General features: G+C 43.8%; 1 protein-coding gene across 1 annotated transcript in view; it reads left to right on the forward strand.

Moving 5' to 3' along the window:
• Nucleotides 1–5,109: 5,109 nt before the first annotated feature.
• Nucleotides 5,110–16,822, forward strand: part of cdh22 (cadherin 22) — a 73,149-nt gene continuing 61,436 nt past the window's right edge. The window contains exons 1-2 of the mRNA XM_076024834.1: nt 5,110–5,851; nt 13,860–14,154. Coding sequence (XP_075880949.1) covers nt 5,621–5,851; nt 13,860–14,154 — 526 coding nt within the window. The 5' untranslated portion in view covers nt 5,110–5,620. The remainder of the gene's footprint in view (nt 5,852–13,859; nt 14,155–16,822) is intronic.

The following is a 16,822-nucleotide window of genomic DNA, read 5'->3' on the forward strand; positions in this document are numbered from 1 at the left end:
GCCTTGCGCCTGTTGCTTCACAGTGATCGGCCTTGCCTGTCTGTCGTCTCGCCACTGCCAGCTGTAAAAGGGCATGCCCACAGCATGCCCACTGATGAGACGCAGCGCAGTTACGCTTTCGAATCAGTCCAGCACTCTAATAGGTCACGTATGGCCGCACAGTGGTTGCCAATAGCTCCGGATTGGCCAGTGAACAGAGCGGAGAGTTGAAAGAATTAGAGGAGGAAGGGCGAAACATGCGGAATGACTCGTCAACAAGTTTTGCTTGGGAGGAAAAAACGAAGAAAAAAAAGTGCTTGTTTCCTAATTGACTACTTTGCTTTTTTTAGTAAAGGCTGTGACTCGGCTCTGTTTGAGTGAAACCAGAACACACTTACATAAATCCCACGCTCTCTACTTCCCTTTCAAACTCATTAGGGTTTCCTACTTTCAGGCCTAATTATGAGTAAATGTGTACACACTTAATGAAATCCCCTTAAGTGGGAGGCCAGAATAGAAGAAGATACACTGGATGAATGTGGATTTTGATACCAACAAATGCATTGGTTTGCAAAGCAACGTCGGGGTTGTTGTGCATTCTGATATGACTGCTTTGTAATTACACATACTCAAAGTGCCTGCCGCACTGTAAGTCATGGACTGTAGGAGAACAGAGGAAGTGCATATGGGCAAAATAAATTAATTCCACCCTCCCAGTGCTGTTTGCCTTTGAGGCACAGGAGAATAAACAGTGCTTCTTATTTCTTTGAAGTTATCACTGCACGGCTCAAACATATCTAATTCAAGGAATTGGGAAGGAATGTTTTTCAGCAATATATGTCACGTAGCGGGCGATTAATTTCCTTTTTGATCTACTGTTATGGGAAGTTCAACGTTAGAATCACTCCCTGTCTCCCAAACATCAGTCCCATTTAGTTTTTCTTCCTTGCCAACGACCCGCAGCTCTGTCAGCATCTACGTGAAATACGGAGTTATTGGGAATATGCCCATTTACCTTGGTTCTTTGTTTTCTGTGATAATATGTTGTGGGGGAGAACGTGAGAATGTCATCATATTAGAGTTTATTAGTGTACAAATCGAACTCACAAGTGGGAGCCCTTCTGTTTATCCAAACTGTGTGACACTCCCATTGCTGGCAAGTGCTTTTGCAGTTCCTCACAGCCTCAGAGTGAACATTATCATTTGAGTTGGTGTCATTCTCTCTCCTTCATCCTACAGTGTTTTTATACTTGGAACTAACAACTTCTGGAGACTCAATTAAAACATAGTGTTAGTGTCAGACCAGTCGTACAGGCTCAATGGTTATTATAACCTGAGTGGTGGACTACAGATGCTGTCTATTTTCAAAGAGCCAACCTGAAATAGCTGCTATTTATATACAAAAAAAATAAAATAAATAAAAATCCATGAGTGATTGTGTTGGCAAAGGAAAGCATTGCAAACGGGACCAGTGGGAATATTAAACAAGATCCAGCAAGTCCAGCTTGAAAGAATTTTAAACTTTCACACTATCCACAAGAGTTCATCCCTCTTTGAGTTTTCAGCTCTGAAGAAATGAAAAAAAAAAAAAGACCGCAGGAAAGGCTTCTAAACTTTCAAAATGATTCCACAAATCCTAGATGTTTCTCGATTGTATCCACGTGCATAACGGTAATCACCGTGGTAATGACCAACCAAGTCCGTATCTAAATGAGTGAGTTATTTGCCTGAGCTCTTAATCGAATGAATAGTCATACTTTCCTTTCTTTCTACTGGGCCTGTTGCGATTGGTGCTGACTTATCATTTGCAGGATCATTTAGCTTCAGAGAGGATATGGCCTCTGCCGACTTCTCATTTCACCCCTTAAATCGCTCCATCCTTCGATCACCTGAGCCGAGGGTGGAGCAGCAGTTCATTCCTGCAAAAGATTACTGTCCTCAGGGTTAGTAATGCGGCGGGAAGATAAGCAGTGATCTGACAGTCAGATCTAGCGACTTTTTCAGACAGTCAAATACAACCTGAGCTCACGTCGGCTCAACGGAACAGGGGCAGTTGCTTTTTAGCGTCATGACAAGAAAAGCCAAGCCCAGAGAGGGGCACAGATGTAGCACCATGTGGAATGATAAGCGTGTCATCTGACATAGACTGGCCACCATCCCTTGCAAAGCCAAGTGGCAGACCTCGGAGTGGGACAGTAAACAGGCAGAGCCTTAAAAACGTATCCATCCGACTGTCAGTGAATGCAAGTCGTGACATGTCTGTTCCAATAGGTCCAGCATTTGGAGGTGAAAGATTCATCTCTGCTAGAAAAAACAAAACAAAACTGTGCTTGTTACCCACAAACCTCTACCTCCTGCAAAACAAACAAACAAAAAAAACAACAAAATGGTTTCAAAAGGGCGGCTCTGTTTTCTTTTTTTCTTCCTTGAAGGAGTGCACCGGGTCCATTTTCACTGGCCTGCAATTACTGTGAATATTCCAGTTAATGGTTTAGGTGTTGTTAAAAGGATAATGTAGCTTGTAGCTTTGCTTTATTGTCTGTTTGTTTGTTTGTTTGTTTGTTTTTGTTTTTAATTTCTATTTTAACACCATCCATTAAGTCAACCTGGCTTGTTAGGCAGAAGGAAAACAACACACGCTTATTTGGTGTCCAGTGTATAAACAAAACGTTTCCTTGGCCCAATATGAGATTTAGCACTAAAATACAGCCTCTGCCAGTCATGCAGTGGCTAAAACTCTATTTCACAATCTATCTCTCCAACAAATGCTGTGGTTCGGCTCTTATGTGTTGCTCAGCCGCTCTGTCTCACGCTCGCAGATGCCGATTAGTGGACTCTTGCCTCCTAACTAGGCAAATGGCGAACTGCTTAAGGGGAGGCCTGGTCCCATCCCACCAATCTGATTCAGCGGACTAATCAGTCAGGAAAAAATATGCATATTTTCTCATGTATATCTGCAACACAGCCAAAGGAGGAGAAACCCAGATGGGTCGTAACACCATCCATGTGACCGACAACCAGTGTGGAAATGGATGGATGGCACTATATACTTATTTTCTTTTGTTGGAACCAAGGTACCAAATACCATCTCGACAGACAGCACTTTGAAATTGAGAGTGCTTTGTGCAGAGCTGCAGATGACTGTGCAAGTTCTGTTGACTGAAAACAGGAAACCGAGGCTACAATTGGCACAGTCTTACTCGGATTGTTTGGGAAAATGTTGCCTGCTGTGACATTCAGATAGCTGGTTCTGAATTATCTGGGAATCACATAAATATCCGTCCTACTGTGTGGATCTGGCAAGTAGTTATGGTGCGATGGCGTGGAGGGTATTGTCATTGCAAAAAAATTGGAACCCTCTAATAGGCACCACAGACTCCCTTAGTATTTGTTACTGACGACGTAAGTCCTTTGATTCCCACAGTGCATCATATTCAGAATGCCAGCGGGATAATTCACCATCTGACAAAGCTCAGGCTTCAGGAATAGAAATAGTGAGGTCACTACTCAAAAGGCATCCAGGCGCAGGATCTCAGTCCAACTGAACACCTTTGTAATGTGGTGTATGTGTAGCCGACAAAAAATCTGAACAATGCAGTACTGCAATGTCAATATGAGTCAAAATCAGAGGAACTTTTCCATCACCTTGCTAAAGACGAGGGACAACAGTTCTTAATAGGAGTGATTTTAACTCAATACTGGTATAGCGTGACAAATATAGTTACTGGTGCACCATACTTCTCATGATGAGGTCCCCCTGAGTTAGCTTTAGTAACAAAATCAAGGTGAGCCATGTCAAAAAGTTGCATTATCTGTGACGGCTGCACAATTTGGCGTCCCACACTAATCCTCACATCAAAACCACTTAGAGTGAATGGACAAATCCTTACACAGCCCGACCATCAACAACACACCATTGAGCAATGATACCCGAGCGGATGAAGGTGGCCTTGAACTGTTTGCCTCCGGGGATTGGACACCGTCAAACCACTTGGTTTCCAATACCATGGACATTGCCTCGACCAACAGTCTGAGAAAGAATTATTTCCGGATCTCCTAACCGCGCTGCCGGGCAGGAGGAGAGCGAGATTAGAAGTCGTCTTTCAGCCGGCAGAAATACAATAGGTTAAACCACCTGCTGGCCTGAGGCGTCTTCTACTGGTCTTGCGATTTCCCCCCCCCCGAGGTTGTGATACTGGAGACGGCGGATGTTATTGTTTGTCCTTTCCCCCAACATTTGCCCTTTGTTCAGAGCGATCCGATGAATCATGTCGTAGTCTGCCATTCATCGTTTAGTTTTCTTTTCATCTTGCTCCCTGTTTTAGTTCCCGCACCTGCTCTCGCCACCTCGCTGCCTCAGCTCCGTTAGTCCCGTCTTCCCGCCTAACCTCCCTTCGTGTTCCACAAGACTCAAGGATCGCATCTGGCCCCGGCCCCCACACCTTTTTCCAGTGTTTGTCTGAAGTATTAGGAGGGTGTTGCCTCATTGGGTGGAATTAATTGATTAATACTTTTATCCAATTAGTGCTCCCTCATGCAATTAATCAGCTGGCTGATGTAGGGGCCGCTCCATCAGTCAGACAGAAGGCAGACAGATGCTTTAGGTCTGGTGTGTGATGAACCAGGACCTCTCTCGCCTTGCGCCGCCTCTCACTTTGTCTCCGCCGTCTTCCTATTTTCCACACACCTGGTTTTCTGTCCTTGTTTCATTGTTCTTTCATCACTCGGCAGCTCACAGCACCTTGTTAGAGTTAAAGCTGAACACAGTCACTGGTGGAAAATGCTTTCCTCCACATAATACTAACGAGGGCAATGCATTATGTTTTTCTCTTTTCCTCTCTCTTTCTTTCTCTCTTTCTCGCTCTCCCTCTCTGGAATTCAAATGCAAAATAACAGGTAAAATTTACAGTAGGTGTGAAAAACTTGGGAGATATAAAATGTGATTTTTTTTTTTGCACAAACTTTAAGTAAAGGCTAGAATTTTAATCACAATGCTTTTTTCCTCTGTCTTGCAGGTTTCCGACTGTCCGCTGAATGCTCTGAATCACAGATGGAGTTATCCCGATGAACAAGAGATAGCAGTGCACCTTTGAAGATTAAACTTTCCAACCCACTGGATTTTACCCAAGAACTAAACTCACACTAACTTAAAAAAATAATAATAATAATAATAATAATCAAAATGGATGGAAACCATTACTCTTGGATGTTTCCCCACAGTTTTATTTTTCCATTTCACTGAGTAAATCAATCCAGTGAAATATATCCCCCCAAGTCTGTTTATTTCACTACTTTTGGTCAGACACCCAAACTGTATTAAACAGATATTATTAAACAAAAAAAAAAAAAAAAGGGCTGTACTACAAACATGCTCTCAGCAGGTGGTAGGAATCCAATACGCTCCATGACCCGCTGTGTATTCAGCAGACAATTTCACATTTTTTGTCCCCTGGATTTACTTTCAAGTGCTCACACGAAGACCTTTTGAGGCTGCCCTGTTTTTTTTTTTTATCTGGTATAAAATACAACTGAGAAACTATTTCAGTCTGTATGTGTCTTTTGAAACACATGTAGATCCTGGTTGATTTTTATTTTTTTTTTTAATTATCTTTCCTTCTCTTTTTTTAAGAAAAAAATCAAAATGACTCATTCTTGGATAGCAGGAGTTTGGACATTACTGACAACATTGGGTCTTCTTGGCTGCTGTTGCTTTAATTGGTGCGAGGCCTCCAGGACTAGTAGTTCAACCTCGGGAGGGGAAACACAGGACCAAGGCCCCTCATCTCTTGAAAGGGTAAAGAGAGGATGGGTGTGGAACCAGTTTTTCGTGGTTGAGGAGTACACTGGAACAGAGCCGCTATACGTTGGGAAGGTAGGACTCTACTTTTTGTTTTCATCCTTTTTAAATGAAATGTGCTTTGGGCTTACAAATGGGCTTACAAAATGAACTAAGAAGGCAATGAGCAATGTGAACTAAAATATCTGAAAGCCACACAGCATCGCAGTCAAATGTCCATGTTTTTCAGCAGAAAAAGTAAAGCATGCAGCTACTGGATTTTAGTGTTGAAAACCGTTTTTTTTTTATATCTTTTTTGTCTATTTTGTAACTGAATTGTTCGTGATGTGTGTGTGAGTGGCTTGCCAAGGGTGTGACCTCTCCAGCTGGCCCACAATCCTGAGTGCAGGAAAAGCAATTGCAGAATTGCAGAACTCACTTAAATTAAAAAATTTAACAGAGTGCCAGAATTATTAAGAGACATAGGTTACGTTTACTTGACACTCGATAAAAAACAAACCATTGCCTTCGTCCAACTATGACTGGACAACTGAAGTGCATGTAAATGCATTTGTCCGAATAAAATCGGAGTTTGAGAACTCTGATTAAGACAGCCTTACAATGCTATTGGAATTCAAATTTCTCCTTCATGTATACGCCTTGTGGCCATGTGCGCATGCGCCACACCGGCACCAGCACTGGCGTGTGTTCCTGGAACAAAAACAATGAAGACACAGGCTCCTTCAACACGTGACGCTTTTACGAGTTTAATAACCCTTTCAATACGCTGCAAGTACAAACCCTCTCCTACCAGTCTGTTCTCGGAATCCGCATGCACCGAGAACCGAAGGATCCGGGTCAGTCGCCACGGTGACGGAACAAAGTGTAGAATCCAAGCCTTTGTTTTGTTGTCGCCCTCCAACAGCACACGGCATGATTGTCTTTCCTCACTGAGCAGCTGCAGCGCCGCCGTCAGTGGATTGTCAACTGTTGCAGCACGCTCCAATTGTTTTGTTATTGTGCGACGAAAGAGGTTAACCGGAAATTAACACACTGAAAAGACTCTTATTGCCCCCTAGTGTTGGGGAGGAGGACAACAATTCAAATTTCTGAGTTCCTCAGTTTTCTCAGTTTCTCAACTGATTTTCCCATTCCCTTTGCTGGACCTCAAGTCTCTGGTTCAGTTACTTGATAAAACCTTGTTTTTGTGTTCACCCTCAAGCTGGATGGATTTTTCCTTCTTTATGATGAAACATCAAACTGCTCTTCTGTATCAGTAACAGATATGCGATTGAAGGTGACAGGGCAAAATATAAAAAAGAAAAAGGCACTTTATGCATACAGCAAGGCTTTTAAGGCATGCAAATGAAGGTTATCAGTAAAACTACAGTTTCTCGAGAAGGATACACTCACACACAGACACACACAGACACATATCCTACACAAGACACCTGTCCGCTTTCTACGTGGCGTTTACATTTTCTCACCATGCAAACGCCACACAAATTGGGAACTCTAAATTGTTCATAGTGAGTTTGAGTGGAAATGGTTGTTTGTCTTTCATTGTGGCCCTGCAATGAACTGCTGACTTGTCCAGGATGCGACCCAGCCTTGTCAAGCTGGGATGGGCTCCAGCAAACCCCTGAGCAGCCCTGAGTACAGGAAAAAGAGTAAATAGAAAATAGATGGGTGGATATTAGTTGTTTTAATGTCGCAATCTTTGTTTCTGTCCTGAGAAACTCTTAATTGGCAGCCACTGGCATCCCCATTCTTTTAATTGCCATGCAATCCAGCATTATAAAGGTCTACCTTTCAACACTTCAAATGTAACTGCCGTGATTTATTATTTTTTTTAACCAATTTAAACATAGATTATAAATATAGATGATAGACATGGGTCAGCTCGGGAAAATTTTCGTCACCTCGTGTTTTCTCGACATGCGCACTTCCTCAGTGAGACCTGGGGGAGCGAGCTGATGAGAGTGAACAGCGCGCACGTTTCAATTGCCTTCCATACGATGTGATGTGAAATGACAGGACGTTAATGCAGACAGTTTATAAATTAAATGAGGGGTCTCTCTCTCTCTCTCTCTCTCTCTCTCTCTCTCTCTCACGCACACCCATTAATCATCAAGTGTCCTTGTTTCAAATCATTTAGATGCTCCGGTCGTCCAGCTGATATTGTATCTCCTCTGCACTGATCCCTCCATTCTTACAAGCGAGTGAAGATGTTCTCCAGCCTGTCAGAGAATAATTATCAACAGGCCGTTATTTATCTACCGCTGTGTTTGTGTTGCCTCCCCGCTGGCAGGACCAATAAGAGAGCCCGCAGGCGCTACTGCCTGAGTAACAGATAAAAGAGGGCCGGCAGAATGAAGGGGGTGGGTGGCGCGTGGTGATATCTATCGACGGGTTGAGAGGGCTGCAGGGCAGGGGATTTACACCCCATGTTGTGATCTGAGATGGGAGATGCTGCCAGAGGAGGCAGTGAACTGATGTAAAAAGGGTGGAAGGGAGCAAAAAGATGTGACCCAGTAGGACGATTATTATTAACACAATTATCTGAGGTTATTAGAGTCTGTGGGACCAGCACTGTCCATTTTTATGGCTTGTGTGACTTTCTATGTGCAGCTCTGCGCTGAATTATACCTCCATTTTTAGCTTGCCCATCTCGCCAAAGTTTGGTCTGTCCCACCCGTCCATCCGTTTTCAATACCTGCTTCTTCCTGAGCTCAGGGTCACAAGGCTCTGCTGGAGCCTCTCCCAGCTGTTGTTTGGTCTTTCCATTTTTCAATAATATTTATCTAAAAAACATATTTTATAGCAACACTTTGACTGTTGTCATTTGCATCTGTCGCTACATAGATGTTTAGCTTTTTGCAGACTTTCACTTCTTGTCTTTTCCCTGGCGTCAAAGACAAGGAGTGCATTGTAATCAAAGTGGAAACACGCAGGATGCACGCACACATTTGCTCGTGTTCCTGTAAAGCCCCAAAAATCAAATATTGTTGTTGGCAGGATGAGAAGCAAACAATGACACATCCCTTCTTCCCCTGGTCATGTTTCGTTTTTCTTCTTTTAGACAAAAGCTGTCAAAAAATAAATCCTTTGTTAAGACCATTGTGTGTGAGCGTGTGTGTGAGAGAGAGCGGTTGGTCGAGATGCAAGTATTTGTGTTGCATGACAACTCAAATACATCTGTAAGAAAAAACAAACAAACAAAAAAACTATTTTTCTTGGGATTTGTATACTTTCAAAGAGTTTCTGGGTCATTGCAACTGGATGCATCCAGCATGATTTTCTTATTCTATCTCAGCAGAGAAAACAATAAAGGCTCTATAATCTATTTTCAATACAGCACTTCTTTGTCTCTTTTGGGAACTCTCTCGTTTCAGGTGGAGCCAATCATGCCAGATGGTTGCATATGTTTTGGTCACTAAGCTGCTGAGACCTTTGACCATTTCAAGTTGGATTTATAGTTTATCATCTTCTAGAATTGGGACTTTGACTCCAGTAGTTTATGTGGTTTTCCTAGTTTTCTGGAGTCAAACTACAGCTTAGTCCTTAGGAAGGCATTGTTGACATGCTTGTCTTTGTTGGTTGCTTTAAAAAGAAATTTCTTTCATTACATGCAGTTCTTTGGTTTTCTTATGTGATGTATTTCTTTGTGGGGATGAGGGTAAAACTCGCCCTTCAAATGCGAAAGTATTGCCAAGTAAACATCAACGAAGATAAAAAGCATTAAGACTGAAATTCAGTGTTCACTGTTTACTAAGCAGTGCCTTTTTCACATTTCTTGGTACATACAGTCAGCCAAAAAAGGAAATTCTTCAGGGAAAGAATTTTCTGCATATATTACACCTCACAAACAACACATTTTAGCCTCTTGTAATTGTAGAGGCTAATGGTAACCATTAATACCAAGACGGTAACCTTGATGTCAGTATGCCTGAATGAAGTAATCAAATGAATGTTTTTTTGTGAAGTGTGGACACATTTTTTGTCATACTCTGTAAATGCGATTTCCTTTTCCAAAGAAAATCTCACAATTTGTTTTGGACACTCTCGGCTTGTAGGTTTGTGTCTTTCTTTTGTATAGACACTCAGAGGCACAGCTGCACCATATTCCTTACTGCCCTGGTTATTAATATTGTACCTCACTTTGAATTTAAACGTTTCCGATCCCTCACCTTCAGCGTCAACAGAAACATCCCACAAGTTGAAGTAAAAGGAACCTGGAAGTTTCCAGGAAGTAGGAGTGGTTTTAATGTATTTGTTGGGTTTGTTCCTGAATATTTTCCCCTCTTCCAAAAAAGCAAAACAAAGCAAATTGAAAATCAATTTGAGGAATCACTCAACAACCAAGAAACAACAATGTGTTGTCTCTCTTGAACACCTGTTTCTTCACTTGGTACATTCAGGGAGGTGAGATCATCGATCTATTCATGTAATATTGACAAGCTGCCCCTTGTGATACGTTTCCAGCAGATTTTAGCTTTTTAGTCGAGACTTTAAAAAGCTCTACAGAGAACTTTTAATTGTACATAGAAATAAAATTGGTAGCAGTCAGCAGGACCCTATGAGGTAAAGTCTTACTAGTCCAGTGGCTCCGGCCACTGGCTCTTTCTGTCTTTCCCACCAACCATGCTTCCATTTATTCCAGCCTTTCTTCCTTGGACCTGTCTCCCCTCTTAGAACTTTCCCTCTTTTTTCAATCGCCGTCTCCACCTCTGCCGTCTCTGATACAGTCACCTTGTTAACATTTCAAGCTGTTAAGATCAGAGCGCTTGACAGGCCTCGGTGAAAATGTGGCAGAGCCTGCTTCTGATTACACAGACTTAAATATAAGACAGCCAATTTGCTCCCACTTTGAAACCCCTCAATGAACCAAAGGACTGAGTGCCGCTCTCACTCTGCCGGAGCCACTGGAGAAGACACCGTTGATAGCGGGGAAAAGGGCTTTTAGCGTGCAAAACTTCTGAAATGAATCGCACGACACAAAGTGACACGCAGTTCAGGACTTCTCACTGAGTTTGTGCTTCGTTTCAATTTTACGAAACAGCTGACCAGCGCACAACTTTCTGTCACTGTATGTGAGTCATATGTCAACCTCCTCATCACAATGGCCCCGCCGTGACAGCTGGACAGTGACCCAAAGGTGAACCTTGGCGGGCCCATCGGCCAACCTCAGTCCTAACTGACTCACCACTGTAGACCCCTGTAAGCGCCACTTACTTGATGCCATTAAGTTGAACTTGCAGCCAGGTGGTGATTCATGCAATTTTGCCAAGAGTACAGCGGCGGACAGGGAGTGTTGTTTAAGAGCCCCACACAAACGCGCAGAATGGCTGCTTGACAGAGCCGCTCCATTTAGAAGCAATGCTTTTTTTAATGGTAAATGCACTGGTGGGAAAAAAAAAAAACAGATACTTGGAAAACATTACAGAGCAGGTTCAGACTGTTGCTTTGCGAGGTCCATATAAACTGATTGTCATTTTTTTTCCCTCTTGAGCCCAGAGAGCTTAGTGAGCTCAAGAGGCAAAAGCTGCTCGCCTCTGGTAATAAGGAAACCACCAACCCGATAAAGAGACGATACCGAGGACAGCATTGATTTTTCATGCTTTTTGCCAATAGCTATATGTTTTCAGGCTGGATTGTGCCAGTTGCAGTGGCTGAGTGATGAAGCCCCACCACTGGTGCAGGGAGCTGTGTCTTTAAACATTCCCTGTTGGCCCGCGCTGTGTCAAAATAAATCCCGTATATTAAGCAGAAGGGTTTACTGGAGCTGCTCTCCGTTGCCTCCGTGGGGAGCTGTGTTTGTTAAGAGGAGACACTTGCAGTGGTGCTTTATGTTAAATAACAGTTTGTCTCTCAGTTTCAAAAACTATGTAAATATATATATATGTATATATATATATATATATATATATATATATATATATATATATATATATATATATATATATATATATATATATATATATGTATATATATGTATATATATACATATATATTTTATTTATTTTTTTGTCAAAAAATGAATTCTATGGTATCGAATGAGGCCCTTAGTTCCCTAAAAATGTTTCTGCTCTTTATCCAGCTGCGTCCAAACTTCGGGCCTCAGGTGTCTTAAAAATAATCCTTTTTCCTTTTTCCTCTTTTTTTTTCTAGCAGATGTACCAATTTCTTCCCCTCAGCCCCTTGATGCGGCGGAAAAATTCTCATCTCATCGCTGCCCTCTTCTCACGCAAAATACGCTAAACTCCGTGTGTGCCATCTCGGTTGTTTTCTGCGACGCAACTGACATCCTGGCGTTGACCTTTAGTTTGCGGGAAACAACTTAGCTAAGCGTAGTGCATGTGTGTGTGTGTGTGTGTGTGTGTGTGTGTGTGTGTGTGTGTGTGTGTGTGTGTGTGTATGTGTCTGTGCTTTAAGCTGCCAACTTGAATTACAGCAGCCAGGGCAGACGGACAGACGGATGGATATATCCAGCCTGAGGGGGGAGAAATCACGCCAGCAGAATCATGAACCCACTGTATATGAAGGAGAAAAGAAAGAGAGAGAGGGCTTGTGTGTATGTATGGCAGGGGTGGGGAGGTAGACACTGTGCCCACACATGTACAGTAGGCAGAAAGTCGCGCCATCCCACCACCGTGTGCGCTTTCACTTTCGCTCGCCGTCAACGTTTTCGTGCGAATGTCGGCCGGCGTGGTCGAAAACACCGAGACTGAACGCTACTCCCAGCGGCGCCCCGCTACGCACGTCTTTATTGGCCAGCTCGCACTGTGTGAAACTTCCTTTATTATGACTGAAATATTGATACCCAGCCAGCGCTTATAGTTTCTCGGAGCGCTCGCGGATTTGTCTTGGGGACGGGTTCTGAGTAGTGCGAAGAGGCAACGGATCGAGGGAGGGCTGCGATATGAAGGCGCAGGCTTGCATTATTCCACCGGTTTTTACGACAAATACTAAATGAAAATCCCCGTGAGGGCTATAGAAGCCTGTATTTAATTAAGCCTTTATAAAGAATTAACCAGGCCGGCCAGGGCGATTCCATCCCCCCTTCCACCCCACATCTGCTCTGTATGTTAGAGCACATTTATACGCACGAGAGCTCTGAATTATAACTTCAGATAGGGAGCAAGGGAGCAGGGGTGCAGGTCTGGTGCTCACTAAGGAGCCAAAGGGGAGGTTGGGATGAGGGACTGATGCCGACGCTCCAATTTCAGTCCCTGGAATGCCTTCTCATCACATTAGGGGGGAGGGGAGCAGGGGGTCGACTATAGCTCTGATTTATAGGAGTTCCTTTGAGTTCACTCCTCGGCACTGGCACCTCCATGTCTCTGAGCTTTAACAATCTTTCAAACGACTTTGATCTCCTAGTTTAGGCATCATCTGTGAAGGGCGCAATGTACAGGGAAAGTGCAAATCACGAAAGGTGTCTCCCACTGCTTTTTTCCTTCTTTCTTTTCCTCCACTGGCAATGATGATGATCCCGGCTACGACGGCGAGCACCGAGAAGGCCTTAAGCTGCTATTGCTTTTGGGGAATGAGATAAGGAAGCTGGGTGGAAGGAACGTGCTAATTCTTTCTGGTCACGGCCAAATGACCAAATGTCATTTTCTGACATCTATCTATTACACAAAACCCTCAGCCATTACAGGAGTTGAAAGTGAATTTCTTTGCTGATGCTTGATAAGGTCACATTCCTGCTTCCCTTCAATGTGAACTAAATTTAGACATTGTTGTCGCTGAATAGAATAAGATGTAGACTTTCACTGCTGGCGCTGGCGTCTCCGCATGTGTCGTTCAATGTCTTTGACCCTTTTCACACATACATGCTGTGACTCGCTGTTAAAGGGGACGCACTCTGAGAAAAAAACACCAGAACATACATTCTAGTTGTGCTGTTTTGCAACAAAAAAAGATGAACTCTTGTGGATGATGTGGATACTCTGTAAGAACAAGATGCCAATGTTTCTCCTGTAAAAACCTGTTAGCAACTCTGGAAGAAATCAGACACAGAAAGGAATCTCAGCTTGAAGTTTGACACGTCTGCCCATGTAGCCGGAAGCCTCACTTTTCTCCTCTCCTCATTCTCCAGATCCACACGGACTCTGACGAAGGCGAGGGCAACATCAAGTACACCATCTCTGGCGAGGGGGTGGGTTCCATCTTCATCATCGACGAGTTAACCGGGGACATCCACGCCACCAAGAGGCTGGACCGGGAGGAGAAGGCGTTTTACACGCTCCGGGCTCAGGCGCGGGAGCGTCTGTCCAACGACCTCCTGGAACCAGAGTCGGAGTTCGTCATCAAGGTGCAGGACATCAACGACAGCGAGCCCAAGTTCTTGGAGGGACCCTACATCGGCAGCGTGGCGGAGCTGTCGCCCATAGGTAAGGCCAGCCAACCTCTAAATATCAAATAAAACACTGTCAAATAAAAAGCTGTGCATTGAAGAGCTGCCTCACACTTTGAGTTCTGGATGGGGTAGCCAACTCAATGAAATTGAAATAAGGGAGGACAGAGTGTACTGGGATATATTATTAAGTTATCCAAATGCTGTGAATAATAGCCTCTCCCACATAATATATACCTATTTGCCTCTGCCAGAATTGACAACAGAGCACTCAGGGAGGTTGTACTTGAGAGTTGGCGGCACACTTAAAGATAACACTTCATTTTCTGGGATATAAGCCACTCATCATTCTCACTTTCTTACCCTCACTATTCTTACTTTCTTATCCATCCAGTACTGAGGTACAACTGAACAACATGCCCAGTGTTCCTCATTTTAAACAGGAGAGGCTGGTCTTCTGCTGGCCTGTTTGACATGTCTACATTAACATGACCACAAAAAAGTATTAATGAAAAATTACAAATTTTGAATCAAACAAACGTTTAGCGCAGCTGAGCTTGGACTAGCTGATGTGTATGAGAATTGCATGATCGCTGGTGATATCATATGATCTGGTCTAAGATGATTGGTATCATTTTGTGATTACTTAAAGTGAGGCTCAATCTACGGGACGTCCAGGCAAATTTAGCTTGAAATAAGGGTGATCCTGGCCAACACCGGACATCCAACTGACCATTGAAGTTCCAAAGGTGCACATAATGAAAAGGTATTGCATCCAATATTAGTTATTGTGTGACACACCGGTAGGGACCTGTGCCATAAGGTGTTGGCCATGTTTAACTATGTGACAACATTTTTCTCAAGTGATGGAGATGACGAATATATGCCAAAAAAATAGCAGACAGGAGATAAAAGGTAGATTTTTGGGGATTTATTGTTGCTAAGAAGAAGATAAAGTGTTGAAGTGGACATTTGCGGCGAACCCCACGTGGAGCTGTGACTTGTAACAAGGGATACTGTAAAAAATGAAGGAGACGGTGAGGCCGTATAAAAAGAGGGAGGGATGACTTGCATTACTCCCCGCTGAGCTTTGTGGTCGTGTCCTGACACAATGCTACGACTTGAATGATGAAAGTGGGAATGCAGAGGAACGAGGGAGGAGGGGGGGGTGGGAAGGGGGCGCTTTGAAGGAGTAGATGATGCTGGCTCTGTTTCGGGAGGGAAGGTTTTGACGTGAAAACCACACAGCTTTTTATCTTGACAATCACTTTTTTCGGGCGACAATCGTCGCCGTCTTCATCGGCGTGGTATTAATGTCAGCTAGTGCACGGCTGATGTGCAAGAAACAAATCTACGGTGGGTTGCCGAGGTGTTTGATCGTAGCTTCCTGTTCATTTCACGTGTGTCGCTGCCGGCGGTGCTCACGCAGCGTAGGTGGGTTTTCACCTTTTATTCTTAGGTGTGCGTGTGTGCGATCGGTGACTCCAGGAACGACTCGTCCTATACCTGGGCCCCTTATTGGAACTAATTCCTGCTGGCTCAGCACGATATAAACCACAGCCATTTTAGCCTTGTCCGCTGAAAACTTACATGTATGGGATGGCAGTCGTGAAAAAGTCAAGAAAAAAAACCCAAACCCTGAGAGTCAGTGGAGTCATGACGAGGACACTTTGTAAATGTTAATGTTAAGTTAATGCCGCCTTAATGATCGGCGTCTGCTTGCCCAGTGTGCCCACTAAGGAGCCAAAGGGCTGCACGGTTCACGTTTCAAACATTGTCAAGCGGCGCCTCTAATGAGCTAACGGCTACTGCTTAGCCAAGCACATAGCTGCCTCGTCCACATTCCTTTTTCCTCGCATTGTGGAACATCTGCAAAGGTCCAGCACTGTTCTTTTCTTCTTCTTCTTCTTTTTTGTTGTTGACATGTCCGTGATAAGGTCAAAGCACAACGACAGTGATTAAAGGGAGTGAAAAGTAGCGGGGGAACAAAAAAAAAAGAAAAAAGCACAGTGCCAAACCAGCGTGACTGGCACGTGTCACTCACGAGCGCCGTCAGCCTGTCCAACGAGTCGCCCGTCGCTGAGGCATTTAAAGCGAAACCACCACGGGCGGAGGATCAAACACAATTAATGAAAGTAGGATAAAAAAAGGGCTGTAAGCGTTTCTGTACGTCTTGTTTGTCTTCGCATCAGTCAGCCGAGCCGTTCGGATCGGGCGGCGGGAGAGAGTGAACGATAGAGGGATTATTGTCTTGTCACAGCCGACGAGACGTGATAATTAATGCTTGTCATGAAGTCTTCGACACTCCAGCTCCACACGGAGATGAGACAATGTTCGCCCGCCGATGGCTCGGCTCAGAGCAATGGGTTCTCAGCGGTGGCTCTGGCCTCAGAAAAGGTGAACAACAGCGCCTATATATTCTCCCAACACTGAAGCGGCCGCGGCAGACGGACAAGACTGATTTAGCTGATAAAAGGTTTAAAGATGGTTGCAAGGGATTAAAGCAGGCTGGGATTTTTTTTTTCCTTTTTTTCCCTTTTCATCAGCCACAATCAGGGACTTTGAAATAGACATAACTTTGTTCATTCAGAGAGTTATTTAAAAAAAAAAAGGAAAAAAAAAAAGTTAAAGCGCATCTGAAGGAGTTAGAAGCATGCTGGGTTTTCATGGAGCACCAATGGTTGAAGATCAGTCCTCGCTGGTTC

Source organism: Nelusetta ayraudi, unplaced genomic scaffold (assembly GCF_046127955.1).
Source record: "Nelusetta ayraudi isolate G7.1 ecotype Tasmania unplaced genomic scaffold, CSIRO-AGI_Nayr_v1 ptg000017l, whole genome shotgun sequence".
Classification (NCBI taxonomy): domain Eukaryota; kingdom Metazoa; phylum Chordata; class Actinopteri; order Tetraodontiformes; family Monacanthidae; genus Nelusetta; species Nelusetta ayraudi.